The sequence below is a fragment of the Equus quagga genome, unplaced genomic scaffold (genome assembly GCF_021613505.1).
Source record: "Equus quagga isolate Etosha38 unplaced genomic scaffold, UCLA_HA_Equagga_1.0 HiC_scaffold_5761_RagTag, whole genome shotgun sequence".
NCBI classification, from domain to species: Eukaryota; Metazoa; Chordata; class Mammalia; order Perissodactyla; family Equidae; genus Equus; species Equus quagga.
The window spans coordinates 12,693-31,598 of record NW_025794115.1 but is presented as its reverse complement, the minus strand read 5'-3'; the positions used below and the strand labels follow the sequence as shown (position 1 = coordinate 31,598).

General features: G+C 40.3%; 1 protein-coding gene across 1 annotated transcript in view; it reads left to right on the top strand.

Annotated features, from left to right (window-relative positions):
• The window catches only part of ACSM5 (acyl-CoA synthetase medium chain family member 5), a 34,677-nt gene extending 16,540 nt beyond the window's left edge, over positions 1–18,137 (top strand). Inside the window, exons 7-10 of the mRNA XM_046649376.1 lie at positions 14,290–14,597; positions 14,683–14,782; positions 16,633–16,752; positions 17,154–18,137. Of these exons, the coding sequence (XP_046505332.1) occupies positions 14,290–14,597; positions 14,683–14,782; positions 16,633–16,752; positions 17,154–17,237 (612 nt within the window). The 3' untranslated portion in view covers positions 17,238–18,137. The remainder of the gene's footprint in view (positions 1–14,289; positions 14,598–14,682; positions 14,783–16,632; positions 16,753–17,153) is intronic.
• The last annotated feature ends 769 nt before the right edge of the window (positions 18,138–18,906 follow it).

Below are 18,906 nucleotides of genomic sequence, written 5' to 3'. Positions count from 1 at the left end.
AGGAATTCCATCTGGTGTGTGTATGAAGCCAGCAGTCAGCTACAGTATTGGAAAGAGCCAATAAAAGTCAGTCCATTTGTTTTTTGGAATGTTGTATATGTATTTTAGTGGCTTCTCTGTGACCACAAGAGAAATAGTCTTTCACAGTATTTTATTTAAAGTCACAGAAACTTACAAAACAACATAGTAATTACCCCATGCAGAGATACTGTTAAAATTTGAAAGTGTTTCCTTCTAATCACTTTTGTAAGCAATAGTAAGTCCTTGAATTTCCAGAAGAATTTATTCATTCATTATTTTTTGAGTGTCTCCTTCGTGTCACTAAGTATACAGCAGCGGACAGGAAAGACAGCACACTGGTCCTCACAGACTTACATACACAGCCTCTCTGGGTCTGTGATCATCTCATTGAGAGAGTAAAGTAATTTGAAACTTATTTTCTGGATAGGAACCTTCACTTTCTTCAACTTTTTCTTTCCATCACCAACACCAGCAGTTAGTTTTCTTTCTGGGTCATTTTTAACTAAGAAGAAATATAAATCCCTGCATGAGAATCATGGAGCATTTGAACATTAATAGAGAACGTCAGCCCAGAGCTCTCTGTGAGTGATGGGTGGCCAGCAGGACTGACCGGGTAAGCTCACCCTCCCTCATCTGCAAGCATATTTCAAATTCACACTGACCGCCTCAAAGAGCTCAAATTGCACATGTCAATTAAATTAATATGCCCATCTCCATTTTATATCCAGTATAAAGAATATACTTATTTTCCTAGGGAAACAAACTGTCAAATGCACAGATGTTCATAACAGTGTTGTTTATAACAAACGACAAAGGTGGAGGAAAGCTCTACGTTTCTAACAGCAGGAAATTAGTTATGTAAATGATATTACAGCATTGCATATAAAAGCAAAAAATGAAAAAGACTAGAGAAAGAAAGAAAAAAGGACTAAAAAGAAAAAGAACTCAAATTTCTAACAACAGGAAATTGTTTAAATAAATAAGATTGATATCGAACCTGAAGTGAGTTCGCTCACCCACTGCGCAGCAAGCCTATCTCTGACACTGGGTGTGGTGAAGAAAGTAGGAATTTTATTTTTGCACAGTGGTGAGCAAGGAGAGAGGGCAGCTAATGCTGAAATCCCAAACAGAAACAGTCAAGGGGAAACAGAGTTAAAATAGTAAAAAGAAAAAAAAAGCCTTTATATAACCTTTTTATCAAGAGTAGATTAAAAATTTAGGAAAATTATCCTTTTAAGAAAGAGGAAATCAAGTTTTAATTTTGTACCAGTTTACATTTTACATATAAATTTATTTACCTAATTGGATTTACTTTAATCCTGGACAACTTGACCATACATAAATCTCTTTAGGGCTTTACTTTTGCAAAGCTTTGGTTACTTTTTTACATTCAGAATTTGTCCTAGCACTTTAGGACAAATTTATCTTTTCCAACTCAAGAAACGAAAATATTCCCATTCTTTATATCTTTTTACTGAAAACATATATTTTACTTTTCTTGTATACAGATCTTTTAGAAATATATGTTTTCTCACAGAAAGTTTCTCAGCATACATAAAACATGTTTATCAATAAACCTAAGCACTTTTCAGTCTCTTTGATATAAGAAACCAAAGGCAGACAAATACATGCTTAGTAGTTAATCTTTAATATTTTATCTTATGTGGAAATGACCTAGATACCCAATAAACTGCTATTATTTAACTTCACTTAATAAAGCTATAAAATTTGTTTCCAAAAAGATTTTAGAAGCTGGTTTTTTTAAAAACTTTTTTCCTTTTTCTCCCCAAAACCCCCCCAGTTCATAGTTGTATATTCTTCGTTGTGGGTCCTTCTAGTTGTGGCATGTGGGACGCTGCCTCAGCGTGGTTTGATGAGCAGTGCCATGTCCGCGCCCAGGATTCGAACCAACGAAACACTGGGCCGCCTGCAGCGGAGCGCGCGAACTTAACCACTCGGCCACGGGGCCAGCCCCTAGAAGCTGTTTTTTTAAGTATGCAGACTATAAAACATAATTATTGTACTTAAAACTCTTACTCAGTTTTAACAATTACTCTTAAAAACTTCATGTGACATTACAGCAGTTAACTATTATCCTCAGTTGTTTTGAGTACATATATCATAATATAATTATTATATATATGATTATATATATAATTATTGTTAAAAAGTTTTTCCAAAAACTTTTATCTTTTTACATTTATTTAGTTTACCTGTTATTAACAATTATATTTAGATTGTCTACAAAAACTCCATGAGACATTAAACAAAATTAGCTATTATACTGAGGTATGAGTTTTGCAGATAAATTTTGTAACGGAGATGACATGGGCTCACTTGACCAGTAAACCCAGGCTGTATGTCTGTATTATAGCCAATGCTGATAACTTTGATGACACGTTTATTTTAAATGAAACCAGCAAACTCAGACAGGCTTTCATTCATCAAAGATCACTTTATATCATGTTAAATAACTTTGTCTCTTAGAAGTGTTTGCATATTCATTAAAGACTGCATTCCATCATGAGACATTTTGAATCCTCTTCTGAAACAAGTTTTCAGAATGACCATTACAATTCCAAATTATCTCAGAAGCTTACTTATTTTCACTTGTTCAATTTTAGATCAGGAATTTTGGGGGGGTTCAAGCGAAGCGAAGCTTGCTGGGAAGCCTAGCAAGAGAGGAGACAAAAGCAGCAGATTTGGGTTTGGCTGCTGGCATGTTTAATTATTTAATTATTTTCTCTTAAAGAGGCAGTAAAGTATTTCTAATTGTATTTAGAAGCCTCAAAAAAGATTAAAACAGGCTCCCATGGTTGCAGCTGGCTTTCCCACTTGCATACATCAGTTTGGGTGAAGTGAAATTGGCCCGTTTAAGTATATCAATTTTTACAAAACTTTATCTTAGCTTTGCTAAGACTTATACTTTTAATTATAACTTACATTAGAATTCTATTAACAAGTTTTGGTATTACAATACGGTTCAGGAGAAGCATTCCCAGTTAGACATAACATTTATTCCCGAAGAAATCATCCAGGCAAAGTTGACATAACCGCTTCATATAATATTAGCTTAAATATTTTAATCTTTATAGTCTTATTAATCTTATTAGCCTAACTGTTGCCCCAAACAATTGTTGGTCAGGTTTCTCACTCTGATTTTGCCTCTTGACCTTTTACATTTTTCAAATTTGGGTAAATAGAATAGGTTTGTCTGATGTCCTTTAATGTTGGGGAGCCAATAGCGGGGTCCCTTTAGCCCATCCAACCTTAGGCAGTGTTTTATTAAAACCTTTATTTTAACTTCATTCACATCTGTTCCATTTATCCCATTGGGATGAGTCCTGTGACTCTTGCCTTTCTGATTTTTCTTTGTTAACTTAACATTTCCATTCGCATATGTAAGACTACGAAAAGCTGAGACCCCAAGTTTGATTAAGTTCTTAAGACTAGTCATTATAGTTTCCTCTTAATTTGGCCTTTTCATAGGTACCAATAAAACAGTTGTTTATCATGAGAGCTCTCTAAAAAGTTTCCCAACTTAAGGATCCATTGGTTGGCCATTTTTTTCCTCTCCAGAGTCTAAAGAATATTGTGGCCACGTGGTGTTACAAAAGAAAATCACCCCTCTTTAGACATTGCCTTGTAGCTATAGGTCGACCATCAGCCAAAGTTTCTCCCAAGGGGCTCTTAGGTGGAATAGATGTGGCACCTCCCATGTTAACACTTTTAAAAGGACAGACAAACAGACAAACAACAACAAATACCAAAGAAGCACACTTTCCCAAAAACCCTCGGCCACAAATGGAAGCCAAAACAAGGACCAAAACCAAAAACCAAAGTGCTTCCAGTCCCAGCTTAGTCCGTGTCCTACACTCGGTGGGCGCCCGACAAATGAAGATCCGCTATGCAGATCTTCCCAAATGAGCAAGGACAAGGGACCTCGGTTGTCCACACCTGGGGGACTTACGAAAATTTGGCTGGGGCGTCGCGGCAACTTCAAAACAAACGGAGCCCAGAGGGCTGCCAAGGTACCCATTATTTCCAGGCGGTCCTGTTGGAAAAGGTTAACACAAAGACAAAAACAAAAACTACCAGCTGCTTACAAGAGACGTCTTCCTAAGTCCTAAACCTAGTTTCTTCCAACACCAAAGCAAAAGCGCTGTGGGCCAACGACATCTGGTTAGCAGCCAGTCACTTGGGGCTGTCCCTGAGACAAGGGGTTCAGGCAGCTGCAGGACAGCTTCCAAGAGAGGCCTTTAGCCAGAGGCCGGTGTGCCCCAGGTGAGACATCCACCTGGGACATTGTTACCAAACCTGACGTAAGTTCACTCACCTGTTGTGCAGCAAGCCGATCTCTGACACTGGGTGTGGTGGAAGAAAGTAGGAATTTTATTTTTGCATAGTGCTGAGCAAGGAGAGAGGGCAGCTAATGCTGAAATTCCAAACTCCCCGAAAAGCTAAAAGGAAGTGTTTTTATTTGGGGTTTTAGGTAGGGGAGGGGGAGCATATGGCCTTGCTGGTTGGAGCTTTCCCACCAGCCTGTCTTTGGCCTCGAGACTACTTGCAGAGAGGAGGGAGCCCATGATCTTGCTGGTCAGCAGCTTTCCCACCAGCCTGGATCTCTTTGTGGGGAGGAGATAATCCAGGTGCTTGTCCTTGATGGTGTCTGTCTCCACGGAGGATAGTAGAATCTGGAGCCAGGAAGCCAGAGAGTAAGCAGGGAATGAGCGTTTTGGTTTTAACCCCACATATGCTGGGTTTAATGTGGGGAAACTGATGTTAGGGTCGGTATCAAGATTACAGCCACACAGGGCAATATTATGGAACCATTTAATATGATATTGCATAGGACTTTTATTCTCATGAAGAGACATCTATGATATATTGTCAACTGAATTAAAATTGCATTATAAAACATGTGTATAGTGTATTCTATATGCATACAAGTATGTATATGCATAAAGTCACATACAGGCAATGAAAAGGTCCTATAAATGAGATCGAATTTCTAGTCTTGGTTATCTAATGGGACTGCTCTTTTGTCATCCTTCATCTTTCTTTTTCTTCTTTTTCTTTTTTTTTTTAATACTTTTTGGTGAGGGAGTTTGGCCCTGAGCTAACATCTGCTGCCAATCTCCCCCCTTCCTTTTTTTTTCCACCCAAAGCCCAGTACATAGTTGTATATCCTAATTGCAAGTCACTCTAGTTCTTCTATGTGGGATGCCACCACAGCATGGCTTCATGCGTGGTGTGTAGATCCGCACCCAGGATCGGAACCTGCAAACCGCGGGGCTGCCAAAACGGAGAGGGAACACTTAACCACTCGGCCACAGGGCCAGCCCCTCTTGTATTTTTTAAAGTCTGTCTTCTTGGAGAAACAGGCAAAGTGAGACACTTTGTATGTTTGTTTGTTTGTTTGCGTTGGTGAGGAAGACTAGCCGTCAAGCTAAGATCTATGCCAATCTTCCTCTCCATCTTTATTTTCTACTTATTCTATATGAGATTTGTAACTGTATAATACAGAACTAATAAAAATGTTTTTAATGAAATCTATGCAAGCAAAGAGCCCCCAGCATGTATTTTCGTACATAATTTGCACCATACCACAAATTCAGCTTTGTACTATGCACTTTTTTTTATTGAGATCGTATTGGTTTTAACATTGTGCAATTTCAGGTGTACATTATTATGTATCAGTTTCTGTATAGACTGCGTGGTGCTCACCACCAATAGTCTAGTTTCCATCCATCACCACATATATGTGCCCCCTTCGCCCTGTCTACCACCCTCCCCTTCCCCTCTGGTAACCATTGATCTGTTCTCCTTATCCACGCATTTGTTTATCTTCCACATATGAGAAAAGCCATATAGTGTTTGTCCATCTCTGTCTGGCTTATTCTCTTAACATCATACCCTCGAGGTCCATCCATGTTGCTGCAAATGGGACGATTTTGTTCTTTTTTATGGATGAGTAGTATTCCAGTGTGTATATATACCATATCTTTTTTATCCATTCATCAGTTGATAGGCACTTGGGTTACCTCTGCGTCTTGACTATTGTGAGTAATGCTGGAATGAACATAGGGGTGCATAAATCTCTTTGAATTGTTGAGTTCATGTTTTTTGGATATCTAGCAGTGGGATAGCTGGATTGTATGATATTTCTTTTTTCTTTCTTTTTTTCTTTCTTTCTTTCCTTTTTTTTTTTTGCTGAGGAAGATTCACCCTGAGCTAACCTCTGTTCCCAATCCTCCTCTTTTTGCTTGAGGAATATTTGACCTGAGCTAATATCTGTGCCAATCTTCCTCTATTTTGTATGTGAGTCACAACCGCAGCCTGGCTGCTGACGAGTGGTGTAGGTGTGCACCTGGGAACCGAACCCAGGCTGCTGAAACGGAGTGCACCAAAATTAACCACTAGGCCATGGGGCCAGCCCCAATATTTCTGTTTTTAATTTCTGAGAGATCTCCATACTATTTTCCGTGGTGGCTGCACGAGTTTGCATTCCCACCAGTAGTGTATGACGGTTCTCTTTTCTCCACATCCTCTCCAACATTTGTTATTTTTTTGTCTGGTTAATTATAACCATTATAATGGGTGCAAGGTGAAAAGTGATATCTCATTGTAGTTTTGATTTGCATTTCCCTAATAATTAGTGATGTTGAACATCTTTTCATGTGCCTGTTGGCCATCTGTATATCTTCTCTGGAAAAATGATGTTCATATCCTCTGCCCATTTTTTGATTGGATTGTTTGTTTTTTCTTGTTGAGTGGTATGAGTTCCTTATATATTTTAAATATTAACCCCTTGTTGGATCTGTGATTTGCAAATATTTTCTCCCAGTTGGGGGGTTGTCTTTTCATTTCGTTCATGGTTTTCTTTGCCTTGCAGAAGCTTTTTAGTCTGATGTAGTCCCATTTTTAAATTTTTTTCTTTTGTCTCCCTTGCCTGAGGAGACATATTCAAAAAGATACTGCTAAGATCAATGTAAAAGAGTATACTGCCTATATTTTCTTCTAGGGCTTGTATGGTTTAATGTCTTACCTTCAGATCTGTGATCCATTTTGAGTTGATTTTTTTTGTATGGTGTAAGATAATGGTCTACTTTCATTCTTTGCGTGTAGCTGTCAAGTTTTCCCAACACCATTTGTTGAAGAGACTTTCCTGTCTCCATTGTATGTTCTTGGCTCCTTTCTTGAAAATTAGCCATGCATGGATGTGTGGTTTTATTTCTGGGCTTTCTATTCTGTTCCATTTATCTGTGTGTCTGTTTTTGCACAAGTACCATGCTGTCTTGGTTACTATAGCTTTGTAGTGTATTTTGTATGTTTTGAAGTCAGGGATTGTGATGCCTGCAGCTTTGTTCTTTTTTCTCAGGATTGCTTTGGCTGTTTGGGGTCATTTGTTGTTCCACATAAATTTTTGGATTCTTTGTTCTATTTCCATGAAGAATGTAATTGGTATTCATATTGAGATTGCATTGAATGTTTAGATTGCTTTAGGTAATATGGACACTTTAACTATGTTTATTCTTCCAATCCAAGAGCATGGAATATCTTTCCATTTCTTTAGGTCTTCTTTGATTTCTTTCAATAATGTTTTATAGTTTTCAGTGTATAGGTCTTTCACCACTTTGGTTAAATTTGTTCCTAGATATGTTATTCTTTTTGTTGCCATTTTAAATGGGATTGTATTCTTGACTTCTCTTTCTGCTAGTTCATTATTATTATGTTGAAATGCAACTGATTTTTGTAAGTTGATTTTGTACCCTGCAACTTTGCTGTAGTTGTTGATTATTTCTAGTAGTTTTATGGTGGAATTTTTAAGGTTTTCTATTTACATAATCCTGTCATCCACGAACAGGGAAAGTTTTACTTCTTCCTTTCTAATTTGGATACCTTTCATTTCTTTTTCTTGCCTAATTGCTCTGGCTAAAACCTCCAGTATTATCTTGAATAGCAGTGGTGAGTGTGGACACTCTTGTCTTGATCTTGTTCTCAGAGGGATGATTTTCAGTTTTTCATCATTAAGTATGTTGGTTGTGGGTTTGTCATATATGGCCTTTATTATGTTGAGGTACTTCCCTTCTATACTCATTTCATTGAGAGTTTTTATCATAAATGGATGTTGGATCTTGTCAAATGTTTTCTCTGTGTCTAATGAGATGACCTTGCCATTTGTATTACTCATTGTGTTAATGTGGTGTATCACATTGATTGGTTTGCAGATGTTGAACCATCCCTGCATCCCTGGTATAAGTCCAACTTCATCATGGTGTATGATCCTTTTAATGTATTGCTGTATTCAATTTGCTAATATTTTGTTGAGGATTTTTGCATCTATGTTCATCAGCAATATTGGCGTTTAATTTTCCTTCTTTTTTGTTATTCTTGTCTGGTTTTGGTATCAGGGTGATGTTGGCCTCATAGAATGAGTTAGGAAGTGTTCCATCTTCTTCCGTTTTTGGAATAGCTTGAGAGGGAGAGGTATTAAATCTTTTTTGAATGTTTGGTAGAATTCTCCAGAGAAGCCATCTGGTTCTGGACTTTTGTTCTTTGGGAAGTTTTTGATTACCGTTTCAATCTCTTTACTTGTGATTGGTCTATTCAGAGTCTCTATTTCTTCTTGATTCAGTTTGGGAAGGTGTGTGAGTCTAAGAATTTATCCATTTCTTCTAGGTTGTCCAATTTGTTGGCATATAGTTTTGCATAGTATTCTTTTATAATCCTTTGTATTTCTGTGGTATCCATTGTAATTTCTCCTCTTTCATTTTTAATTTTATTTATTTGAGCCTTCTCTCTTTTTTTCTTAATGAGTCTGGCTAAGGGTTTATCAATTTTGTTTATCTTTTCGAAGAACCAGCTTTTAGTTTCATTGACCCTTTGTATTTTTTTTCAGTCTCTATTTCACTTATTTCTGCTCTAATTTTTATTATTTCCCTTCCTCTGCTGTCTTTGGGCTTTGTTTGTTCCTCTTTTTCTACTTCTGTTAGGTATAGTTTGAGATTACTTATTTGAGAGTTTTCTTGTTTGTTGAGGTGGTTCTGTATTGCTATAAATTTCCCTCTTAGTACTGCTTTTGCGGCATCCCATAAGAGTTGGTATGTTGTATTTTCATTTTAATTTGTCTCCAGCTATTTTTTTTATTTCTCCTTTGATTTCTTCATTGATTCTATGGTTGTTCAGCAACATGTTTTTAAACTCCATATATTTATGACTTTCCCAGCTTTTTTCTTATAGTTGATTTCTAGTTTCATAGCATTGTGGTCAGAAAACACACTTGATATGATTTCAACCTTCTTAAATTTATCGAGGCTTGCCTTATTTCCCAACATATGATCTATCTTTGAGGATGTTCCATGTGAACTTGAGAAGAATGGGTATTCTGCTGTTTTGGGCTGGAATGTTCTCTATATATCTATTAAGTGCATCTAGTCTAGTGTTTCATTTAAGGCCACTGTTTCCTTGTTGACTTTCTCTCTGAATGATTTATCCATTGATGTAAGTGAGATGTTGAGCTCCCTTATTATTATTATGTTGCTGTCAGTTTATCAGTCATTTAGGTCTGATAATAGTTGCATTATATACTTTGGTGCTCCTGTGTTAGGTCCGTATATATTCATAAGTGTTATGTCCTCTTGGTGGAATGTCCCTATTATCATTATATACTGCCCCTCTTTGTCTCTCATTGTCTTTTTTATCTTGAAGTTTGCTTTGTCTGATATAAGTATAATTACACCCACTTTATTTTGTTGCCATTTGCTTGGAGTATCATCTTCCATCCCTTCACTCTGAGCCTATATTTGTCTTCAGAACTGAGGTGTGTCTCCTGGAGGCAGCATATTATTGGATCTTGTTTTTTAACCCATTTAGCCACTCTGTGTCTTTTGATTGGAGAATTCAATCCATTTACATTTAGAGTGATTATTAATATAGGAGGGCTTTTATCTCTTGTTTTCTGGTTGTTCTATATTTCCATTGTTTCTTTTCCCTTATATTTCTGACTGCCATTTCAGTTTGGTGGTTTTCTGTGATGATTTTATGGTTTTCTTTTTATTTATGATTTGTGGCTATGCTCTGATTTTTTGTTTAGTGGTTACCATGTAGTTGATATAAAAGATCTCATAGATGAGATGGCCCATTTTCGATAGCCTCTTATCTCCTAAGCAGGTTCCATCCCTTTTGTCTTACCCTACTGAGCACTGCAATCACAAATTATTCTTTCTTGTGTTGTGAGTTTGTGACTAAATTGAAGTGTTTATAGTTATTTTTTGTGCTTTCCTTCCCTTTATGTTTTATCCCCAAAGCCCTCATTTATCTCCCAAAGCCCCCTGGTACATAGTTGTACATTTTTAGTTGTGGGTCCTTCTAGTTGTGGTGTGTGGGACGCAGCCTCAGCATGGCCCAGTGAGTGGTGCCATGTCCATGCCCAGGATTTGAACCAGTGGAACCCCAGGCCACTGAAGCAGAGTGCATGAACTCAACCACTCAGCCATGGGGACAGCCCCAGAATTTCTTCATTTTAAAAAAAGTCTTAGTTCTCGCTCCTCCTCCACCTGAAGCATTTCTATATTTCTATCCTCTACTAGACTAATTCTGTCCTCTATAATGTCAGCTCTATTTTTTTTTGTTTTTAGATTATTTTTAATCTTATTAGTTGTGTTCTTCATATCAAAATTTCTGCATAGTTTATTTAAGGGCTTCAATATTTTTGGTGAAGTATTTCTTCTGCTCATCAATTTTATTCCTGAGCTCATTGAACTGTCTTTCTGAATTTTCTTGTAATTTATTGAGTTTCTTTATGACAACTGTTTTGAATTCTCTGTCTGTCATTTAGATTGTAATCTTCTGTGACTTCAGGATTGGTTTCTGGAGACTTGTCATTTTCCTTTGGCTCTGCAGTGTTACTGTAGTTATTCATGGTGTTTGATGAATTAATCCTCTGCCAGCACATTTGTGATTGTATCAGGTCACAGATTCCACCTGCCATCACTGGTTGGTGGGGCGGGGTGGGCAAGAGCTGTGTTTTCTAATCTCACCCTGGCTGCTGATTGTTGTGTTGGTAGCACCACTCTGCATTTGTGCAGACTGGCCACAGCTGCTCAGCAGGTCATGCTTCCATGGGAGAGGCTTCTGCACTCGGTGAGGCTGGTGGCTGTCATGCAGGTAGGGCTGCTGCACTAGGCAGGGGACTGGCCAAGCTGCTTTGCTAGGTGGGAGGGTCACTTTCTTTCACTCAAGCTGGTACTGTACTCACAAGGTGGTTCAACTGAGCTGCCGTGCATGGTGGGTGGGGCACCTTACTTGGGGCTGAGTCGCTGCCTCTTGGTAGGGAATTTCCCATAGGCTGGACTGCTTTGGTAGGTGGGTGCTCCTGTGGGTTGGGCTAGCACTCTGAAAGCATTCATGCCTATAGGCTTGGCTGCCCCTGCCTCCACTTACAGTCGTGGCAGTGTGAGGATCCACTACCTGGATCACTGCCACTGGGGAAGGGGAGGGGCCCACTCATCTAGTTCCACTGCTTCCTGGGGGCCCAGTCCACCCGCCCTCAGGTATACGGCTGCATGGATCTCTCTGGTTTCCTGTTGTGTTGTGTAGGGAATCTTCTGTTGGTTGATGAATGTCCATTTAGTTGTAACTTAGAGGAGAGAGACAAAGGGAACAACTCACCCTGCCATGATGCTGATGTCACTCTCCTAGAACTCTATACTATATACTTTTAAAAATTAAGTTGTGTCATAAGCCATTTTTGTGGCATTCAGTGTTTTGGGAAATTTTCCTTCTCTATGGAAGCTTAATGTTCCTCCAATTTTTGGTGAATGTGATAATTATGCTTTCCCTCCTGTGGGTGTTGGCTCTGCCGGGGGTGCTTTGAATCCATTCCCCTGTGCCCGGCCTCACGACATGCACCATTACCCTGAGAAAGTTAATCCCTCTGTCCATGGTCTTCTTCTCTAGAATGCTGCTCATATGTGAAGGTAGATTACTCTCACCAAGATGTCTTTTTTCCCCAAGAGTTCTTTTTTTGTTTGTTTGTTTATAACTATACCTGCCATACATATGTATTGTGTGAATAAGTCACTTTATTTATTTATCCATTCTCCCATGTATGGTCATTTGGCTTGTTTTCAGACATTTAGTGGAAAACTGTGCTGCTGTAAACACATTTGTCCATGTCTCTGGTACATACCTGCTAAAGTTGATATTCGGAATATATGTAGGTGTGGAATTGTTAGATCATGGGATGTGGGGATGTTCAACTTTACAAAAAAGTGTTTAATTTTGCAAAAGTGATTGTACCAATTTACATTCCCATGAGAATCCTAAAGGCAGGTCACCAGGGTCTCCAGATACTTATGATCCCATTCACCACCAGTAGGAGTGTAACGGCTTGGCCCTTTTGGTAAAATAACTTGATATTTGGGACTATAAAACTGGTCATATCCTTTGGCTCAAGAATTCCATCTTTAGGAATAACTACAAAGAAAAGAACTCAAAATGCAAGAAAATATTCGGCACACAAAGATGTTCACTGCAGCATTGTCTATAACTGAAAAACGCAGGAGAAACTCAGAATTGAAGAAATGTTCAGTAAAGTGTGTAGATTGACAGTCTACTAGATGTAAAATGTTAGCTGATGATATTCTTTGTTTCCATTTCCCTGGTTACTGGTGAAGTTGAATATCTCTTCATAAGTTTATTAGCCACTTATATTTTCTATTTTTGAAATGCCTGTGCATGCCTTTTACCAACTTTTATTGTTTGTTTTCTAATTGATTTATAAGAGTTCTTAATATATTCTTAATACTGATCTTATTTTGTTGTATCAGTTGCAAACATCTTCTCCCAGCTTGTAGCTTATCTTTTCACTTCTTTTAAGGCATTTTTGTTAGACAGAAGTTTTCATTTTTCATGTAGTCAAATCAGTAAGTTTTTTCTTTTATGGTTAGCAATTTTAGTGTCTTATTTACTAGGTCATTTTCTACCCTGAGGTAGGAAATATATATTCACTTACATTTTCTTCCAATAGTTTTAAAGTTTTGCTTTGGACATGTAAGTTTTTAACCATCCATGGTTGATTTATGTATGGTGTGAGAGAGGGATCTATTTTATTTTTTCCACGTGGATAGCCAATTTGTTGAACAACGTTCCTTTCCCCAATGATCTGTCAAGTCAACTTGGTCAGATATAAAAGTTGGGTATATCCATAGATAGGTAAGTTTTGGCAGTTTCTTCTACTTAATTGTCACTTGTTTTATTCCTGTGCTGATACCAGAGAGCCTGTCTACAACAACACTCTCATAAGTCTTGATATCTAGTAAAGCACGTCTCTCCTTTTACTCAACTTCTGTTTTCCCTATTCTTGGCCCTCTGCTCTTTCATATACATTTAGAATCAACTTGTCAAGTTCTATGGAAAATGTTTGTTAGCGTTTTAATTGGAGTTGCACTAAGTCTATAGTTCCATTTTGGGAGAATTAACTTCTTTATGACATTAAGTCTTACTATCTTTCCATTTATTTATATCTTCTCTAATGCTCTGTGGAGTTTTAAGTTTTCTGTGTCCATTTCTTACAGATTTTGTGGTAGACTTATTTTTAAGTATTGATAGCTTAGCTTTTTTTCTTTTGTCTCAGAATGCATTTTTCAAGTTGAGGCATAATTTACATACAATAAAATGAACCTGTGTTAAAGGCACAGGTCAATGGTTTTTGGCAAATGTGTACACCTGTGTAACCACCACCGCAAACAAAATATAGAACATTTTTATCACCCCAGAATGTTCCTTGTGTCCCTTTGCAGCCAATCCTCAAGCACCAGGAAATTTCTAAATTATTTGCTGTCACTATAGAGTAATTTTGCCTTTTTCTTCAAGAAAAGAACTTCATATAAATGGAATAATGAAGTATTAAATTGTATGTGTTTGGTTTCTTTTACTCAGCATAATGATTTTGAGATCCGTCTGTGCTGTTGCATTTATCAGTAGTTTATTTCTTTTTCTCACTGAGTGGTAGCTTTTTCTCAAATCTTTGAGAATCAGAGTTTAACTTTTTTTCCGTCTTTCCTCTACTCGTGATTTTTGGCCAGCCCCTCACTTTCTACCTTCAGCGATTCCTGATTGCAGAGAATCAGTGTGTTTTTTATCCTAAAAACTGAGCCTTGTGCCCTCCCTCCTACATTCAACTAGGCTTCCTAGGACCCTTCTAAGGATGGTAGTGGGTGGCCATCCTGAATCATTTCCTCACAGCTTCCTTCCAATTAAAAGAGGGAAACCCCACAAATTCACAGGTCCTTGTCCAGTGGGGAATTCTGGCCAGCTTGGGCTCTGGAGACAGCTGGACTTCCTGTTGACATGTCCGCCACCTCCCGCATGGGTTGCTCAGGCCATATCCAGCCTGAGTGGCTGTGCCCAGATGGTCTTTCATGGGCTCTCTTTGTCTTTCAGGACAATCCTGAGAAGACGGCCGCATCAGAACAAGGGGACTTTTACATCACGGGGGACCGAGCCCGCATGGACAAGGATGGTTACTTTTGGTTCATGGGAAGAAATGATGATGTGATCAATTCTGCAAGGTCAAGCTGTGTGCTCTTTTCTTCTCCCTTTGAAGCTTCATGGGGGAGGGGAGGTCACATGGAAGAGTCTGTTTTTCTTTTCCAGCTACCGGATCGGGCCCGTCGAAGTGGAAAGTGCCCTTGCCGAGCACCCAGCTGTCCTGGAGTCTGCTGTGGTCAGCAGCCCAGACCCCATCAGAGGAGAGGTAACCAGTCCAGTCAAGAACATTGCCTCCTGGTTCTGTGCCTATTAGCACCCGGAAGAAGAAGCTGGAAGGCCCAGATTCCCTCATATCTTTCCCCTATTCAGCTACCATAAAGTCTGAAATGCCACCATCAGACACACATTCCTTTTGGTTGAGCATTTTCCTCATGTCTTTAGAGATATAAATACTCTCTAGAGGGACACCAGGGGAAGATATCAACACTTTGGTGTCAACTGGAGACAGAACTGGGTCCAAAAGAGGCTGACTGTTGGGTGGGAGATCTTAGTGGTAGGTGCAGGCTTTTCATCTATCCTGTCCCATAAAAAGTCCCTTTGCATTTGCCGATGAGGACATAGCACGTGCACCAGGAATGGTTGCTGGTGACTCTAACCTGGGGGGACCAGCCAGCTTGAGGGGTGACAGAATAAGTGTCCAAAGTGACCTTGATCTATCGGAAAGATGGGCCAAATTTGATAAACTAGGCTTTCTCAGGAGAAACGCGAATTCCTTCCCAGGGGCCCCAGACGAATAGAGAGAATGGGAGGAATAAGCTCATAAGCAGACTTATGTACTTTTCACTGGCTGTAAATCCAACATAATCCCAAAGTTTTATGTAGTTACTTTATGAAAGTTGATGCAACATCAAGCTGCATTCTCAGAAGCATCAGGGCCGGAGGAGTGATTCTCGAAGTCTGGGCCCTGGACTGCTCGCAGCTGCATCACCTGCGGCTCTTATGAAGAAGCAGATTTCTAGACCTCAAGTCAGACTTGCTGAATCAGAGTGACTGGGGATGCAGCCCAAAGAAGCTTCATTTTGACTAGAAGCCCCTAGCCAAGTGATTCTGATGCCCACTAAAATTTGAGGCCACTAATGCAGAGTGAGGGAGGTGAGAATCCCATCTATATTCTGGAGAAATGACACCTGGAAAAGTATGCCTAGTTCTGCGTGCTGAGAATTAACTGGGGCTGTGACAAATGGCTGTGTGCCCAAAGTTAATCCATGCAAAGCATTCAGAACAGAACCTGGCACACAGGACCTGCTCAATAAATGTTTGGTAGTTTTTAGTAGTGAGAGAAAGCCCTTCCTAAAAACAAGATCTGCCTGAATATGAAATGGTAATGAGATGCCCACTTTTGGAAGTATGCAAGGACAGTGAATCACCGCTTAACAGGATGTTGTTGGTAGAGCTGTATGCTGGTATGAATAAACAACCTTCTGGCCTTTGAACTCTTCCGTTCCTACCAGAAACCATGTCCTGTTCTGCCTGAGTTTGGGACTCTTCCTCTTCCTTGGCAGGAGGCAGCCTGCAAGAAACACATGGGCAGAGAAAGCCAAGGTGCAGAATGTCCTCAGGAGGCCAACAATAGATGCTGTGCTGCAAAATGTTTACTGATTGCAAACGCTCACACGTGCAGTCTCAGAAAGACCCACCTCCCCTTGAAAGCGCTCTGCATTGTTCCCCAATCCTCCCTGTCCAAACCTACACCTAGCTACCTTCCCAGTCAGGAAAACCTGGACATAATGGGCCCTAAGGAGTATGTGAGGCTTCTCTCTCCAAAGTATTTTCATCTTCAGCAAAGCATGTTGGCTCCTAACGGTGTCATTTCAGGTATGGGGAGTACTTTGGGAAATAGGTAGGAGTCGGAAATCCTTCCACAAAAGCCAATGCTCCTGACAGTTGATCCTGGAAAGGGAGGCAACAGAAAAAAGTTAGTGTCGTCCATTTCACTGGCTAAGCCCAGGGAATTGGTAGAAATTTCTGGTTGGGCTGGTAAAAGGGAGCACTTGCTCACGAGGCTGGGTTAAGGAGAAAAGAGTTGTCCTACAGGCCTGATTGTTTTCTTGGCAGGTGGTAAAGGCATTTATAGTCCTTTCTCCAGCCTACTCCTCGCATGACCCCGAAGAACTAACCCGGGAACTCCAGGAACACGTGAAAAGGGTGACCGCTCCGTACAAGTACCCCAGGAAGGTAAATGTCTGGGGGTTCTAAGACATGACGGGCAGAGAATTGAGGGGGCACACGCTACCCGGGCTCCCACTCAGGGCTCAGCACTGGGGAGACAAAGGCACAAACAGGCCCAGCCGCTGCTTCAGCCTTTTCTCCCTGTTGGTCACGAGGCTCTCCCCAAGGACATCTTGTTCCTACTCTAAGAAGTGACTGTAGATCAGATCCTGGGGTTGTGCTGAACCACTGTTAGAAAGATCGCATGCTCCAGGCTCTGGCTGTTTTGATTGTTGCCATTTGGAGAAAACCGTGAATCACAGAGGCTTTCTGATGGAGTGGCTGAGGGTAATGACTCTTTCAGGACAAAAGTCCTTCCGGGAAATGATGATTTCAAAGTGTTTTTGTTTTTGTCTTATGGTCACTAGGTGGCCTTTGTTTCAGAACTGCCAAAGACAGTTTCTGGAAAGATCCAAAGGAGTAAACTGAGAAGCCAAGAGTGGAAGAAATGAGATGCAACCCCAGAAAGTTCCCACAGGCCTCTGAAGCTTCTAAGAGGAATTGGTGGACCAGTGGTTAGTCCCCACTTGGAGCATCATTCCTTCAACCCTATGGCCTCAAAGGCTCTCGGCTTCCAAATGGACATCTCCAGAATCACTGGATGACCCTGGAAGAGAAGAAGAGCATCACTGCCCCAGAGCACATGGCCACTGCCCAGTCTAGCAAATGTTTGGTGGCTCGACTTCCTCCTCTGTCTGGAGGCATCTTCAACAGCTGCCCACTGGTCTTACTTCCTAGGAGCTTGCAGCTGGCCCTCCGAGGGACAGGTCACCATAGCGTCAGAGCGCTTGTGATCTCATTCACTGCCAGTGGGAGCATAACCACTTGACCCTTTTGATAAAGCCATTTGGTAATCACATCCAGGGCCATAAACATTGGTCACACACTTAAGCTCAGAAATTTCATCTTTGGGAATCATTACAAAAGGAAGGGTTCAAAAGATGTTTACTGTAGCATTTTTTACAACCGTAGGGGAAAAAAAGGAAAAAATTCCATGTCTAAACAATAGGGTAATAAGTAACTAAATTGTAGTAGATTAACTCAACCTATTATATGGCGATTAAAATATGCCTTGGGGAAAACTTAAGCTATCTTACTTTTAAATTGGAATAAAAATAACATATGAATACTGGAGAGCCACAGCTTTGAAAAATAAAGGAAAGACTGTAGAAGGAAAAATGACGGGAAGGAAGTATGCTGAGATGTTAATAGTAATTTTCCTGGATATAGAAAATAATGGATGATAGCGTTTTCCTTTCCTGTACATTTCTCTATTTTCCAAGTTTTCTCAGTGATTCTATATAACTATTTTAATGAAAAAACTATTCTAAAGAAACAGTCTCCCCAAACCACACTCTGCCTCATGTCTGGTTCTTCCTCCACACCCTAAGACATCCTCCCCAAATGTGAGTGTATTACGTCTTACCCAGGAAAGACATGAGGACCTGAAGCCACGGCCCAGGCCCAGAAACAGAAAGGAGTGACTCCGGGCAGCAGAGACCAGCCAGGCGGAGAAGACACAGATGGAAACTCAGAGTGAGCACAGCGCTGCTTACCTGCCCCCTGCTCCTCCATTCACGCCCTGGTCATTATTTGTTCAGCACCCACTTGGCGCTGGGCTCTGGGGGTAGAACGATAAGGAAAAGCCAACCCAGCCCTCCCTGCCTCAGCCAGCTGGGGCTGCCAACCAAAGTCCCACACACTCGGGGCCTTAACAACAGGGATTTATTTCCTCGTTCTGGACTTGGCTGGAAGTCCAAGATCGAGGTGTTGGCAGGACTGGTTCCATTCTGAGGCTTCTCCCTGGTTTGTAGATGGCTGTCTTCTCCTGTGTCTTCACGTGGCCTGTTCTCTGTGCGTGCCTGTGTCCTCATGTCCTCTTAGGAGAATGCCAGTCATGTGGGGTTAGGGCCACCCTAATGCTCTTGTTTTAACTTAATTACCTCTTTAAGGGCCCCGTCTCTGAATACAGCCACGTTCTGAAGTGCTGGGGCTCAGGACCTCAGCATATGAATCTGGGGGGGGCAACATTTCAGCTCATGACACTACCCCTGTGGAGTTTACGGTCTAGTGGGGAGGTTGATATTGTTCATCAAAGGATAATGCAAATAATACCCAACT